At 41.5% G+C, this 16,298-nt stretch overlaps 2 protein-coding genes across 7 annotated transcripts in view; both read left to right on the top strand.

Moving 5' to 3' along the window:
* zranb3 (zinc finger, RAN-binding domain containing 3) overlaps nucleotides 1-2,418 on the top strand; it is a 52,349-nt gene extending 49,931 nt beyond the window's left edge. The window contains 1 exon segment of the mRNA XM_029513426.1: nucleotides 2,364-2,418. Coding sequence (XP_029369286.1) covers nucleotides 2,364-2,418 — 55 coding nt within the window.
* The window catches only part of r3hdm1 (R3H domain containing 1), a 40,873-nt gene that overhangs the window by 6,000 nt on the left and 18,575 nt on the right, over nucleotides 1-16,298 (top strand). For 5 of the 6 annotated variants that reach the window (XR_003841595.1, XM_029519476.1, XM_029519485.1 and 2 more), the window contains exons 2-7: nucleotides 2,364-2,523; nucleotides 5,687-5,884; nucleotides 13,241-13,364; nucleotides 14,832-14,910; nucleotides 15,372-15,431; nucleotides 15,982-16,122. Coding sequence is in view for 5 of the 6 variants with exons in the window: in XM_029519476.1 (XP_029375336.1) it covers nucleotides 5,726-5,884; nucleotides 13,241-13,364; nucleotides 14,832-14,910; nucleotides 15,372-15,431; nucleotides 15,982-16,122 (563 nt within the window). In the remaining variant the exon portion in view is untranslated. Of the gene's footprint in view, nucleotides 1-2,363; nucleotides 2,524-5,686; nucleotides 5,885-9,290; nucleotides 9,309-9,862; nucleotides 9,953-13,240; nucleotides 13,365-14,831; nucleotides 14,911-15,371; nucleotides 15,432-15,981; nucleotides 16,123-16,298 lie in introns of all 6 variants that reach the window. The other variant, XM_029519452.1, reaches the window with a different exon arrangement.

The raw sequence follows: 16,298 nt of genomic DNA, 5'->3' as shown, positions 1-16,298 counted from the left end.
GACTGTAATACCAATGAACCACTCCCTGTCAGCCAAAGCACAATACTGGAGGACACACACAGAGCACCTCTACAAGTTCACCGCTTGTGTGTGTATGTTCAAGGCTGCTGAGCATCATTCAGAGGGTGATGTCTTCCCTGTGTCCGCGTCTGTCACAACATTTTTTAGGGTGTGCATTGTTTGCACCATTAGCATTCATAGGACTGTCTCCACAATACTACACACACACACACACACACACACACACACACACACACACACACACACACACACACAGGCTCAGTGTGAAATCCAGAAGCCAGCCAGTTAAGCCACGGCTGCACTGTCCGCTCGGCAGCTCTGGTCATACAACCTGGGGCACCCTCAGCCAGACTCAGCCGCACTGCTGTCAGAGCAACTTTGACACCCTGCGTGTGTGTGATAGCTGCAGGACCAAACATGAAATCATGAGCAGGCCTGACATTTTTCCATTTCAGACATTTAGCTGGCACTCGTATTGCAGCAACCTGAATTGGCAACACTTCTGCCTTCAACTAGGAGCGAGGAGGGAAAAATTTTGAGCAGCATCACAGAGATGATTCTCCTGTCACACATGAAGACCGTGTAAAAAGCGCTCATTGCATTTAGGAAGAGACGCAGGAGAGCAGAGAGGTAAAGATAAGGGCATCTTGAAGAAGAGGGAAAAGATATAGCTGATTGTGTCCTCAGGTGACCAACTTAAAGTCAGAGATAAACTGACTGGAAAATACATGTACTAGGTATTGCAGTCTCTGGATATGATATTGATGAATAGCTCCTGCCTTAGGCATCACCTGTCCGTTTGCCAAGGCCAAGCAGAAATGTTGCAGGGGACATTTGATAAAATCAGAAAAGCTAATATTAAAGTTCAAATCCTGTAAGACTGAAAAATCCCTTCTACTCACCCTACATCACAGTCACATTTCAAATATGTCAGAGACGTATAGACTTATCTCTTTGTGCATGAATAATCAGCTCAACAGCTAAATAAAAGCAAAGCACCTAATGGCAACTGATTCTTGACACATCTCTCCCACCCATCATTATCATCTCCATCTGTGGGCGGAGGTGTCATGAGCTGGGAGATTATAAAGTGAGCAGGGATTCCACTTGACCTTTGTTGTCTGGCACAGGGTTCGCACCAAGACCATGTCGGAAGCAGCAGCCAGGCCTTGGCACTGTTGGGTGCCAGAGTCAGCGTGGCATCTCGCCCGCTCACTGAGAAGGAGATTAGAGGAAGAGGGAGAGGCCGAGAGAGAAGCAGGGAGACAATAAGCCTGGACCTTGGTCAGTTATGGATTTAGCTGTAGGAGAATGTAGTAAGTGATCTGTTATAGAGCCCAAACAAGAAACAGATAACAGATAAATTATCTGGCACAAATCAACAACATTTACATTGTGCTATCTTGTAAAAGTGCTGAACATTCATTGTTCAAACTGTGAGGATTATGTGCTTTGCTCTGTTTTTCAGTTTTTGCCGACTGATAAACGAATGCTTTTGGAAGCTGCTTGCACCAAGTAAGACATTTGAAAACATCGACAAATTTCGATGGTCATTTTTCACTGTTTACTGACATATAGCAGTCAGTCAATCAACTAGGAAGTGGAGTCAACAGTCAGGAGATTGATCAATAATGGACATAATGATTGGTTGCAGCCCTGATCTGATGTTGAGCAGCCTCATTTAGCACAGCCTGCCTCCATGTTTTCACACAATAGATGAAGCTGGTAGCTGATTAAAGTTCAATAGAAATGACAAGTGAAGTTGATGGAAAAAAACAGGCATTTAGTAATGAAGCAGGAAATCATATTGACTGTAACAATTTGCCTTTTAAAAGCCCTTTTCTCCAACATTGTGTCAATATTGTGCTGCGCTTTTGTCATGGTGTTTTCATATGTCTCCCCTGCCCAACCAGTGTCACTCTGTAGTTTAGATAGAAAGGAATTGCTGGAAAACAGAGATTGTACGCGAGACAATTTGAAATTTACGTGCCACCAAATGGCAGAGGATTTTCAGATGAAATGCTATCTTCCCCCCACTGCTCAGAATTCCTAATGCTTGGTTTTTATGAGGTTGGCAGGGGTGGCTTCTCCTGTTGCCTCCACTGCTCTCCCATCTCTGTGCTCATCCATTATTTATGGCGCATCGGCACGCAAAGGCCCAGAAATACACACTTGCCGCAGTTTTACTTTTTACTTTTGACTCACAAATATTTCAGAGTTGCTGACATCCTGACTGGTGTCAGTCCATTCGACCCCTGTGTCGGTGGCTCTCCAAACCTCTGACCTCTCTCCCCCTCTCCTTCTCTCTTACACTGCTAACCCCATGCCCTTTCCATTGACAGGTCAGCAGGGGTCATGAGGGTGCCGGAGGCCCCGGTTGCTGTTCAGAGCAGCTGAAGCAGACATGGGCAGAGAAGTCTCGGATGGAATTGGCAGGCTCAGCCTCATTGCCCTCACCAGTCACATCCTCCTTCGCCACAACCACCACTGGCTACGTATCAAGTACGTGTCCTTTTAATTTGTGTTTGTCAAGAACAGTCAGTCAGGATATGTGTTATATGATGCTGTTAGAAAAGGCAAGGTTCTATCCAAATGCAGCACAAATTTTATTACAATTTTAACAAAATATGCAAAAGAAAACTTGAACCAGTCCTTTCTTTTATTTTATCCTCCCTATCCTTGTTTTAAGGGTCAATCTGACTACAGGGTTTGAGCAATTCTCTGTGGACTGAGCACTTTGATCCTGTCACAACATAATTATGTAACTGAGACCTCATTTATATTTATCAAGATTTAAAACTATGACTCAGTTTTTCCTGTATTTTATTGTTATCCACCAGAACATTATAGCACATTAAAATCAGTTATATGCAAGTAGCAAGAAATGGGCAGCATAGACATAACTGTCTCAAAAATTCCCATAACTATCTGTACTGTTGTGCAGAAATACAATCTTCATAATTACAAGGTAAGAAAATCTCATTTTGAGACAATGTGTTATAGCATAATGTATGATAGCCTTTAATCACAGGACCCAAATAAGTCAGTGTTCGTTCACAAATTCAACACAATATAACAGTGCTGTGTTTTTTTTTTATTTATTTTTTTATTATTCCAACGCTAACATTTAAAATGCAGTTAATTAATGAGCCATACGAAGTCACACTTTTTCCTCCTGTGAATGCAGTGAAAGCTTCTACAATTAAAATGTGTTTGTCAACCTTTACATCTGTTTAAAGCCCAGTGGGAGGAAGTGTTAATGAACCTGTGCAGCAGGAATTCATTCATATCAATCAGAAAAAGTTACTTTAGTTACATAAACTCAGCAGACTTTTTTTATGAAGTTGCTGTCACAGTGGATTGGCAACTACTGATGAAAATCATTATGAGTGCGTTATCCATAACAAGACATTACAATATTAGGCAAGCCACAAATACAATCTATATGAACATGTATATAAGAAAAAGATGGTGATGTCTGTTTTCAATCATAAGAGACCAATTTGCTATTCCTTAAATCCCCGTAGGTTTCCATAATGTAATAGCAAGAATCAAGTGATGATCCATATTACTTATGCAGTCAAAACATCAGGGATTCCATACAGGCACACAGTGCAATTACCTCAGCCATGAGAGGCGAGACGGAGAAATTCAAATGCATCAAAGTCTGGAGCCAAATTTAGTCCAACACTCCAGTCCCATGATAAAATTTGTTTGGAAGAATGAATGATTCGGTGAGGGACAAAATAGCTATCCATCACAAGCCTGGCTCTTGAAAATATCTGTCCAATATTGCAAATCTTCAACTGAGTGACTCAAGAGAGTTCACTCATCAAAATGTCAGCAACAGACACTAAATATTCAAAGGCATGCACTGCACTCTAGGGTATTAAGCTGTTTTCCTTCAGAATGTAAAAATAATGTAAAGCAGCAGCAGGTGTTGCTTTTGTCAAACCTCCGACAGGCCGTTTAAATTCAACATCTACTCTCCAGTGCCCGACTAAATTTTCGCTAACCTCTTAGCCTTGCGCAGCATTGGGTTTGCAGTGCACTGCCAGGCGGAGGAGCTCAGGAGAGCAGAAGGCCTCGCTAGAAGTCAATTACCCTGACATAGAGGAATTGGATGCCACCTTTTTAAAGCAAGTGGCTCCCGCTCGTCTCAGCTCTTGAGGGACGGAGATTAACAATCAAATCTCAGTCGGCCACTTTGCTGCTCAGCGATCAGATAGGAAAATGGCTCTGATCATTGCCAGGCAAACAAGTTTAGGCCCCGCTGTTGGTGAAGGGTGAGACACACACAGCCTGTCAGGCACACACTAAAGCACAGACTAAGTGTTGTCATGTGTGGATCCAGTTTTGATGTGCAAAGTGAATTTGATGAGCCCATTTCTAATTGACCTATTAATCACAGCTCTCATGTACCAGATGTCTGCCCTCCCTTCTTATGGGTGCATGTGTGTGCCTGCCTGTGTGTTTCACTGCATGGGGCCCTACTGCATAATTAGGGTATATCAGCAGGATGAACTTGCACCATGACTTCAACATAGGGAGGTCACGGCATTACACAGAAGGTACGTAGGTACGAAATGGCCCATGTTACAGGATCAGTTGTTTCATTTTGAAAAAGATCCTTTGTATTCAGCAGAATTCAGCAGCTGATGCCAACCCCCAAAATCCCCCATGTTTGTCTTCATGATATTTGAACCAGTTACATTAAAGCAACCAAAGTCTGGGGCTTTGAGCCTCCATCACATGGAAACAAGATTTTAAAAATATATTTTATTTTCATTACATTATTTTTGGAGACGGAGGCTGAACTCTAAATGTGTCAGATCTCAAAGGAGCAAACCGCCCTCCTGCTGTGTCTTGCCCAGTCATGTCCATTGTCTGTTTGTGAGCAGCTGCAGAGCTGTGAGACAACACTGACTCAGTAGTGACTGATGACCACAGACAGAAACTGCCCCGCTCTTTCTGCTGTTGCTGCTTCACCGACCTCTGGCACGACACATCAAGCGCAAGTGTCACTAACAACATTAAAAAAAGGCTGAACTCCATTTACAATACTGTCATTAGTGGCACCTGTGTTTGTGTGTGTTTTTTTTTTTCTCTGGCCGTTACAAACACTACATGTCTGCTGCTCTGTGGGAACCATTTTTCACCACCGTGCCATTGTAGCCTTGTCTCTCAAAATAAAACCCATGGGGGAAAACAGTGAGACAAAGAAAACGGTCATTATTAAACACTTGTCAACCAAAGATATGGACCGCACCACAGAAGAAGAGCAGGTGTTTTGCTGTGGGCTTGATCCTATGATTCATTCACAAGTTTAATTTCTCATCGTCAAAATAGTGTGTTGATTTATACATTATACACTGCTTTTAAAAATGCATTTATTAATTCAATTCAAATTCAAATCAGACATTTTAAACTGCTCCAACACTGTGTCGCTTTCATAATCCTTGGGGGGAAAAAAGCCTGTATATTGTGATTTCCTTTACTTGTATGTTCCTCTTAGTTTTTTTTAATTCAATAAAATAACTGCAACCTGTGTAAGCTCTTGTTTCACCATGCAGTCAATCTCAGTTTTTTGGAATCAACATTTGTGGTCCTTTCTTGTCAGTGGCCAAAGAAAATGCTGCTGACAGATAATATTCTTGCCTTCCAGGTCCCCTCTATTTGCCAGAATCTCCCAGTTAGACTTGCAATGAGAATGTCTGATACCGCTGACACTGAAACAATGAAGGTTTCTGAGGCCGTCGACCCGGTGTCATCTTCAAAAGACAATGCCTCCAAGTCTGACGTTTCGGAGCAGAGCCAGAGCAGTAGAGATGAACAAGGCGGCAGCAGCAAGAGGGACACACAGGTAAAGAAACAGTGACTTCTCGTGCAACAGAATGAGATCAGTATTCACACTAGAAACATTTCACTAGCTGCTTCTGAATGCTGAACTGCTGACTGAATAATTTAGCATTTTTGTGTCAGACTGCTCAACCCTACATAAAAACATCTAATTGTGGTGCATTTGAGGTGTCACTCAGTCTGGACTGAATTGAGAACACCTGACACTTCATCAGGTATTTTCACTTTCCTCTACTTGTATCTCCATTCAAATTCAGTTACAGTCACCATCAAACGCAAACTGCCTGGGGGCTCTCCTGTCACCTCCAGCTTTAGAGATGATTTTACCAGCTGCTTTGGCAAGAAAAATTATCCATGAAAAGTATAATCTACTCAGACTGAAATTATAATGCAGGGCTTGACTCCACTTTAACACAGGGTCACTCATGCCCATCTGCCCAGCTGTTGAGGAAGTTGTAAACAATAATAATAAATTTAGTGGTCGAACTAGTGAATCTCTTGCGTACTCGATTGGAGACATTTAAGCAGTTATCAGCTAGGGATCACTTTCAAATAAACTGCTAATTAGGTCTCTATGTCATTACAACAAATGTGCTTTGGGAGTGCTGAAAATTTGCACTTTTTAATTTGGCTTTTAAAGTAAAACTAGTGCTTGCTCGTTTGTGCCCACAGAGGACTGGATACTAAAAAGCAAACTGGCAACACAATGTGAAATCTTTTCAAGTGTGGTCAAGGTTACAAAAACCAAGAAAGGAAAAGGATTGTCTCTGTGGCCGAGCCTAAAAATAGGATTCAGGCCAATCTGGCCTTGTGGTTGGAGGCAGGCAGAGCGAGGGAGTCAGGCAAGCAGATAATCTGAAGCTCAAATCCTGGCTTATCTACCAACTTCCTGTGTCTTTGTTACCCAGAGGAACAGAATGACACCAGCATGGGGGAGCCGCACTGTAGAGACCAAGGAGGAAGAGAGGAGTCGGGGGAGGAAGGGAAGGAGGCAGGTGTTGAGAGGTTTTGAAAAGGAGGGATCAGGGCAAAGAGCAAGGTGGAAGAACCAAGACAGAGTTGGTATTCAATAAAACACAAGGTAGTGCATAGGAAATAGAAAATTAGCCTAACAAATTCAGTCTGGTCAGAATAACCAGTCACTGACATTTTCTCATTATTGAAAGATTAAATGTCTTCTTGGAAAAGTTGACTTTATGAGCAATATAACGCATCATTGCCCAGTTCAATACGGCAAGGGGTTCTGCTGCTACAGCTTCTCTTCATCTGGGCGGAGCAGCAGCTTATGTTGATGGATGTTGACAAATCAGATATTATCACCAAGTTTTCACAACCATCCTTGGCTAAAGCAGGACTATTTAGTTCAGTCAGGCCACCTATTAAAAGAATATACTGACATTTCTTGTTAATGACAAGATTGAGACGGTTTTCTTTTTTTTGCCTTGAAGTATAAAGTTAAAACCATCAGCCAGTTAGTGTTGATCAGCATAAAGACTGTACAAATTTGCCTTTATTGGGTTTATGAAGACTCAAGAGCTTTCTTTCAGCCTTTGTAATATGCACATTTCCCAAATCATTTATGTTGATTTGTTCTTTTAGCAAGCTACAGAATCTTGAAGTAAAAATCAATGGACTAATAACTTGTAATTATATTACACTGTATAATTCTGCTTTTTTACATGCAAACCAAGCTTTTGATAATATTCAGACAGTAAAAGCGCTGAAACATCTATCTGCTCCTCTGCGCCAGTGTCCAACCTTAAATTGAAACCTTACCTGCAATAACGTTTTCTGTGATCTCTCCAAATTTATTCTCTATCAACGTCTTTTTTTTTTTTTTTTTTTTTTTTCTTTTCCCCCGAAAGAGTCACCCTGTTGTAATTATTTTGTGACCACAAGATATATCAAGATATGCTGATGGCATTGAATCCCCTGGCCTTTCCGCTCATAATTTTCAGGAGTAAAGGAGGAGAAGCTAATTCTTAGGCTGTGTGTCACAGCAGCGGTTAAACACCTGAACTGTTCAATGTGGAAGAAAGGGAGGAGGTAGGGAACAGGGATAAGAAACGGTGGAGAAGGCAGTTGTAGCTGGGACCGGAGGTGGGGACAGAAAAGCATTCCGACAGAGGAAAGGGGGGGTGGAAAGACTGGGTGACTTTGCCACCATCTGCCTCCAGCTCTCCGGCTCCATCCTCTGCGGCAGGACAGGTGGCTGGTGGCCGTCCTACTTTTGCTGACTTCAGCCCTTTCCCTCTCCCCCTTCCCCAGTCCTTTATCTCCTGCTGGCATTGTTCATTCCCCACTGGCCCCACGCTACTCAATTAGCTGGTGTAGCGGTGCACTCACAGTCCCAGCCCACCCCCCATCCCCATCCCACATCCGTGTTAACTGATACAGAAAGGGCGGGGCAGGTTGCAGCCATTGGAGATGGGCAAACAGTGGCCCATTGGCCTTCCAGCTCAACAAGGGAGTGGAGGAGTTGTCCTTTAATTTTTAGAGGACAGGTGGGAAGGACTGTGTGCATATGTGCATGCACATGTGTGTGTTGATGCATGTTGGGATTAGGAAGCAGAGGACTTGGGCTCAGTTACAAGTTAGACTAAAATGGCTCCTGCCGGGTCTCCCCTCTCCTCCCATCCTCCACTCTTCTGTGCATGCTACAGAGAGACCTTCTGTTTATATGTACAGGAACACACACACACGCACACACGCACACACGCACACACACACGCACACAGCCACTAGCGCGTAAAGTACAGAGGCACTGAGCTGTCTCACACACTGCTGGGTGGCTGGTTTCTCCCTGCTTCCTGCATCTCACCTCTAGTTCCTGGGTCTGATTCACTTGACAGCAAAATGGTGCTGAGAGCAAACTATAAAACTGACCCGTATCACTCCAAGCCAAATGTGTGGCTTTTGTTTTCTCGTGTGTGTCTGTGTATGACTTTATGTGAGATAGGGGCCCGACAGTGCAACCGCTTTGGTACCATATGCTCTGCAGAAATTAATTCATGCTCCCAGGAAGTTGTGAATGTTTGACTTGAGATGTCATGCTGCAGCAGGATTTTCACTTCATTTTTCCTCTAAATTCTATCTGTGCTCCCAAATTTTTCAATTGAGGGGAAAACATCAAATTACAGCCATTACAGAGGAATATATGGTTTTCTTTGTTTTCTCTTTTTTTTTTTTTTTTTTTCCCATTTAGAATTTTGCTGTTCTTTTGCAGAGCTGGTCGTGTATGCATGAACAAAATGTAGGCCAGTCATATTTAATTCAAACTTATCCACTTTTTAAAAGTAACTGTCCTCCTTTCCCCTCCAAACGTCCTTTTTTTTTTTTTTTTTTTCTCCTCCCCCCCCCCCCCCCCCCCTTGCACTTCTTCCCTGCACCCCTCCCTTTTCTATGGACAGCCTGTGAAGTACTCTAAGGTACGGTACGATCGACATGCATGTTGTGCCAGGATGCTGCGACGTCATGTCTCATTTGCACTTGGATTGCGATGTTTGCTTGGATTGACTTGGAAGTTGTGCGTGTTATCGTACGCATTGCTGCAGATGTTCAAAATTACCTCGGTGCAATATGTTAAGACAGTGTAGGCAATGTCTCAGAGGTGACACGGTTAGAGATGAACATTTCCTTTGTGCTTGCTGCATTGCTGTTGATGTTCCTTCAAAAAAATAAAAAGAGAGAGATTTGGTTTATGTGAAAACGCTTACTTTGTTTTTTACTTACGATTGTTCTGATGAAGTTATCCGAGAAGATCTGCAGCCACAGGTCGACAGTGACTCTGAAAAAGATTTGTCAGCTAAAGTGTGAAATACAGAAACTGTTTTTGATTTGCTTGCAACAATTGATTGTGCTCGTCGGCTGTTTCTGTTTTACTTTGGCTTGTCACTGTGATGCGTGATGATGAGTTTTGATGCCGTTTCGTGTGTGCATGGTTTTAACTGTGCCCACCTACCTGCAACCCCCTCCCCCTTAGTCCAACACCAGGCTAAAGCTCGTGCGGAGCCTGGCAGTGTGTGAAGAGTCCTTTCCTTGCCCTATTCCTGAGCCTTCAGCAGCACCTCAGGTAACACTCTCCCTCAACAACCAGAGTGAATTCACATCAGAGATGTGCTGGTATACTTTTACTGAGTACTGTGTTGAAAATAATTTCTATGATTATTGACATGCTCAGACAACACCATAAACAAAGCACAGTAACTTTGTAGTATTTAAACAGGCAGCAGGACCAGAGAATCAGGCTCTTTGCATGCCCAGCTGAGACCACGTCTCAGTGTTAACATTAGTGTGTTCGCCAAAGTGCATCTTTGCTGATCGTTCACAACATGTCTGTCGTCATAGCTATAACTGGCTATGGAATTTATTTCAGTGTGTTTCTGTTTTGTTTTAACCCTGTGCTTTTTTTTTTTTTTTTAACTATTACCCCCCAGTTATTAAAAGTTGTCCAACTTACCAACTTAAGTTCAGAGAACTGATGTCAAACAAAGTCACTAATAGTAAACCTATTAACATTAGTTAAAAACTGTAAATTCACTTTATTTTTCATCTTTTCTACTCGAAGGTGTGACTGGTGCTCTTTTAATGACATCATCTTGTTCCACCCTCTTCCCCCACTGAGCGCCAGCAGTTGTTTATCTCAATAATCTCCCTCCTCATTTAACAGAAGTGGATGAAAGTGCACAAGAATTGATGTTTTCTTTTGGGAATTTTTTGTGAATTTATGTCAAATTTGAGATAAATTCAAACCAACACGAGAAGAAATCTGGACCTCAACAGACAATTCATTCAGAGCAATTTATGCTTGAACCTGCCAACCAACCCGCTTTTAGGTATATTTTATTATAGTGATTTGTCTGTCCAATATACCTCACTGTTTCCTGTTCAGTTGGGTTTTCATAGAATTGAGTTAACGTGGTTTGAGGTAATTAACTGTTTTTAAATCTGTAAATAGTCTGTATCTGGACCCGGATATCTTCGCGTGAAAATCTGATACCAACACATCGCTTAAGGAAACCAAGCGGTTCATGAGGAGTTGGATTTTCTTTTGAAAGTTGACTTAACCTGTCATCTCATCAAGCCCAGTGTGTGATTTGGCTCGTTCTCTGGTACTTTGGATCACATGCCCTGTACTGACACACTGACCTGGGATCCGTTCCTCATTTCAGCACATTATTATTGAGCAGATAGGCCTGCAGTGCTTGATTAACGGCCTTTGTCTGACAGCTATGATTAAATGCCTGGCTTGACAAAAACATCCCATCATCAAAACAAAAAGTGCAGAGCTCCAACAGCAAGCCTGTCGCTATTTTGCTAAATCAACTCTTCTTTTACACCATATCTCGGGGCACAGCCTCCCTCTGATCAAACTTTCTCCATTACATGCCACTCTGCACAGCCCCTGGCATGTGCTCTCTCACTCTTTCTCACACACACACACACACACACACACACACTCAGGTGTATCTGTTCCAGGCATTTCAGCCAGTCAGCACGAAGCTCCATAACCAGAGGGTGGTGTTATTCCCACAACAGTCTCGCATCGTCTGCACTCACACGATGTCCTGTATTACTGCCATCAATCATATCAAGGAAATTACAATTTCCACATGTCAGCTACAGAGAGCTGTGGAGCGCTCTAATTGAATACTCCTGATATTTCCCCTGCTACTGTTATTGGGCCTGCAGTGGAGGCTCCTTCTGCGGCAAACCAACCTACAGGGGCAGGGTAAAACAATAAAGACAGAGGCCGAAAAAACAAATAAGTGGAGCTGGAAGATCAGTGATTCTCATTCAAACCCTCGCCATTATCAAATCTTAACATTTTCCATTGTTCACCATTTTATATTACCGTCTCCACTGTCACATAGTGAGGGTGAACAAAGGGCCGTATAGATCTATAGGCTGTCCTAGCTTTCTCCACATCCTGAAAATCTACATCTGCCCTTCTATTGCATGCCTGGCTGTCAATTCCAATCAATGGCCAATAGTTGAAAGCCTCTGAATACACGCCAAGCTTTTTTTTTTTTTTTTTTTTGTTGTTTTGTTTTGTTTTAGACTGACAGCACATTCATTACATATTCAGAAGACCATGATTTTCATGCTGTTTTTCCTTTATCAAAAGGTAAATGGATGTCAAGAAACAAATGAGGCAGCTCGCAACAGCTGCACATCAACCAGGCGGCTTCCATGTGATGCCGAGGGTGGCATTAAGTAGCATCACTTCTTTTTGCCATGAAAAACAATCCCTTTCCTTTGGAAAAAAAAAAAAAAAACAAAAAACACACATGAACTCACTGTCACTTACACAACACACAATCCTAGACTCATTTTCACATTCTCCCAGACTCGCTGAGGCAATTAGTTGGTCACGTTTCTCATTAGCATTTTACATTTTCACTTATATTCACAGAACGTGGCGTCTCATTATCTGGCTCTGCAGCTGTTACAGTGATCAAACTGACCTTTTTTGGTCATGAGCTGCTCTCCCCCCACAGGTCACCCCCGCTTCTTTCTCTCTCTCACAGACATACAGACACACACTCACACAGACCCTCTGATGTTAGCTTTCCAGAGTTGTGTTTAATCCACTTACCATGCACTGGAAACCCCTCTCTTCTATTCAGCTTTCCTTTTCAGCCTTTGTGGAATCACCTGAAAAGCAAATCAGATACTGTGTGTGTGTGTGTGTGTGTGTGTGTGTGTTGAACAAGTGCACGAACTGGGGGTAAATCAAGGCCATTTTTAATAGATCTCACACACCTGTCTTCAAGCCAAATTGCAATATGGTTTATTTTAGGATTTTGTTTTTCTTGCAGTTGGAGGATTACAGCTAACTCATTCTGTTGAATTTTAAGGAGTGAAAAGTGCTGTTTTTTTTTTTTTTTCCTCACTCATTTCACAATTCATGTGTTATTCAGGTGGTTTAATAAAAACAAGCTAATCTGGCAGATTAATTGCCATAGTGATGGAATTCATAGACGCCGGCACATTATTACCAGCCAGGAAACAGGTTTTCAATGATAAACCAGGAGAGTTTATTAAGTGTCTTACAATGGCCTCTTTTGCCCATGCTATTCTCTAATTAACCTAGAACCTCAGGCAAGATCATCGAGAATTAAATGCTTCATATTTAATACCTCCTCTCTAAATTAATGTCTCACGTCTGTTCATCGTTCAGAACAGTCCCAGATCAAATTGACACTATTGTAAAAATTCTGATTTATTTAATTTTTGTTCTTAAAAATTTCCCCAAATAGTTCAGTGGAGACTATTTGTCAAACAATGCAGGCACATTAAGTCTCAAACACAATTCCACCTGGTTTTCAGCTCCTGTTCTTTTTTCGTCCTTGAACAGGATGCATTTCTTCTCCAGCCCTTTGAAAAAGAAGACCGAGCCACACAGGACCAAGCTGAGAAAGAGGACAGCTGTGACAAGGTGGACAAACCCGAGAAAACACAGAGGAAGAGGCTGTCGAGAGGTGAGAAATTTGAATTTCCCTGAGTATCAATAACTTTCCTTCCTATTCTTATGCCTTTTTAACATATTTTTATGCTCGTACCATCAGTGGTAGCTGTATTTCAATATATTTCTAATTCTTTTCATTTGCGTTTAAATTAATTTTAAAGGAAAGTTTCATGATGGCCTGATTAGACTGATGCTGGCTTGCCAGATTTGCCTTCACACTCACAGGAGCTGAAATATTTCCATTAACTCCTCAGCTTTCTTAACATCACAAACACCTGGGGCCTCATTTATAAACATTGCTTACTCCCAAAATAGAACTTGAAAGATGCATGTGCTTTTTTCCATTTGAAAATTTTGAATTTATATATATATATAAACCTGGCATGACAATATATGTATATATGAAATATGTTTATACAGCCCGTGATATTTTAGTGACAGTATGTCAGTGGCATCACGAAAGGCAAAGTGTTAAAAGGTAGCCAAATGCTTTAATGATACTTATCATACAATCCATGTCACTCAGCCAAATTACAGCCTTCTAATAATTATATCCTTTACCATGTCACAAGAACCATCCAATCCTAAACATTTTTTTTCTCCCTGGTGCAGTGCCCTCCAGTTTGTCTAAAAGCACTTCTCCATTTGAAATGATATCTCATTATGAGCCGATAATTGGCGTGATTCAGTTAATTGCGACAAGCTCAAGGTGTGAAGCAATTATACAGATTCCCACCACAGGCGCAGAAAGGTGTCTGCTTCCCTCTGTGGAGCAACACTCCTCATGAGGCAGCCTCCAATTATAGAAACCAGACACCTACCGAGGCGTGTGGGCTCCGGCGCTCCCCTGATTCCCAACTGATGGGATCTATCTTTTGTTGGTGCTTTATTTTCATTTTTATTTTATTTTATTTTTTTTTGTGTGAACTTCGTTGTCTTTCCACTTCTTCATTTTTAAATGGTTCATCTCGCAGCCCAGCCGATCTAAGATGCCGGATTTTTTTTTTTTTTTTCCCCCTTCTTCTTCTTCTTCCTTTTTTTTTTTTTTTTTTTTTTTGTCATCACCAATAACAACCATCAAATCACATGGACAACAGTGTCATCCACAGTGAAGTTTCTTTTTTTCTTATGTGCTGTCTGACTTCTCCATTTTCCACACAGAAACAGTTGAATGACAGGCTGATTCATTTGCATATCAATATTCACAACAGGCGTTTCATTAACTGTTTATCATTAATTTGGGGGAGTTAACGAGGTGGAACATTTCAAGTTCCTTGTTATTCATATAAAGAAAATTATGCTGAGGAAATGACATGCTGGTGAAGTGAGGGATTGTTCTATAAATCAGAGTGCGTTTGAGCGTGAAGATTTAAGTCTGAATCTAGAATCTGCTTTAGAAATGAGATCTGTGATGTGTGGCCTTAATTTCAACATAAGCCATGTTGATTATTGAAACAAGAGTTTTGTCTCTTCTGGTTAGATTCCAGTCAAGACTACACAGATTCAACCGGAATAGATCTGCATGAGTTCCTGGTCAACACATTGAAGGGGAACCCCAGGTATGCCCCCCACACACACACACACAAGATAAAGGAAAATTAAATAGCATAGAATAAAAGATTACTGTTGAGACAAAATAAACTGTCTTGTTTTTATCATTATAGATTTATATTTGGTTGCAGAGATTTGTATTTGACTTCTCTATTTTGATCAACTGAGAGGGAGGAAGGAGGGTTTAAAAAAAAATCTATAAAAGATGAAGAAGGTGGTGAGCATTGATCTGTGGGTTTTTTTTTTTTTTTTTTGTTTGTTTTTTTTTTGAATGGGGGGTGATTTTGATATGGTTTTGTGATGTAGTTGAGCAGGAATGCAACCTACAGGGGTCGTGCTTCAGACCACAAGGTTTAGAGGGGGTTGGAGGACCATATAGATGGAACCTCTCTCTCTGCCTCTGGATTCATCAAATCTTGTTTTGCTTTTGTTTTTGTTTTTTTGTGTGTGTTTTGTTTTGTCCTCCTAGGGATCGAATCATGCTTCTGAAGTTGGAACAGGACATCTTGGACTTCATCAGCAATAATGAGTAAGACATTATTATTCCTTTAGGTCCCAACTAAACACCACAGCACCTGCTTTCACTCAGACACATTTCACCAGAAGAAAAATGTGATAAGTGAACGCAGCTGCTGCAGTTTTTGCGATGAAAACCTGCAAACGTTAACACCAAATTTTCCTGAAGACCAACAGCACGGGGGAGGGGGGGGGTCTCAACACTTAACGATGGTCTGCTTGATGTCACACAATTAAAACAGCCAGCTGTTTATGGCATTCCCATTGTGACTGCTCTGAAGAGCCTGTAGCTCTGTTTGGCAGACTGAACTTTTTTGGCTATGGTCATCAAATTCTCTCTTTAGTGTATTTTGTAAGTCTCAATCTTGTTCTCCTTCAGTGAAACTTACAAAATAAAAAACCAAACAAACCTAAAAACAGATGCATCCTCAGAAACCATAAACAGATTGATATCAGATCAAAAGATGAGGCATTACTTTTCACTGTGACTTCTTTTTGTTTTTTTTCCCCCTCTATATATTTTAGCTGGACACCATTAACCATACTTCTGTGTTTGACTCTAGAAGCCAAAAGAGAAGATTCCCACCCATGACATCTTACCACAGGATGCTGCTACATCGAGTGGCAGCCTACTTTGGCATGGACCACAATGTGGACCCCAGTGGAAAATCAGTGGTCATCAACAAAACTACCAACACCAGAATGTGAGCCTGAGTTTTATCATTTGATAGTTATATTTATTCAGCTTGTTTTCAATCCAAACTCAAATTATCATTTGACTGATTGACTTTCAAGAATAAGATGAGGATAGGATGACTCTTTTCAAGACAAACTGTCACTTTAGCAATCAACCAACAGATAGGTTGGTTAACATATGCTG

Source organism: Echeneis naucrates, chromosome 2, assembly GCF_900963305.1.
Source record: "Echeneis naucrates chromosome 2, fEcheNa1.1, whole genome shotgun sequence".
NCBI lineage: Eukaryota > Metazoa > Chordata > Actinopteri > Carangiformes > Echeneidae > Echeneis > Echeneis naucrates.
The sequence above is the reverse complement of the archived record's forward strand: the minus strand, read 5'-3'. Positions and strand labels throughout refer to the sequence as shown.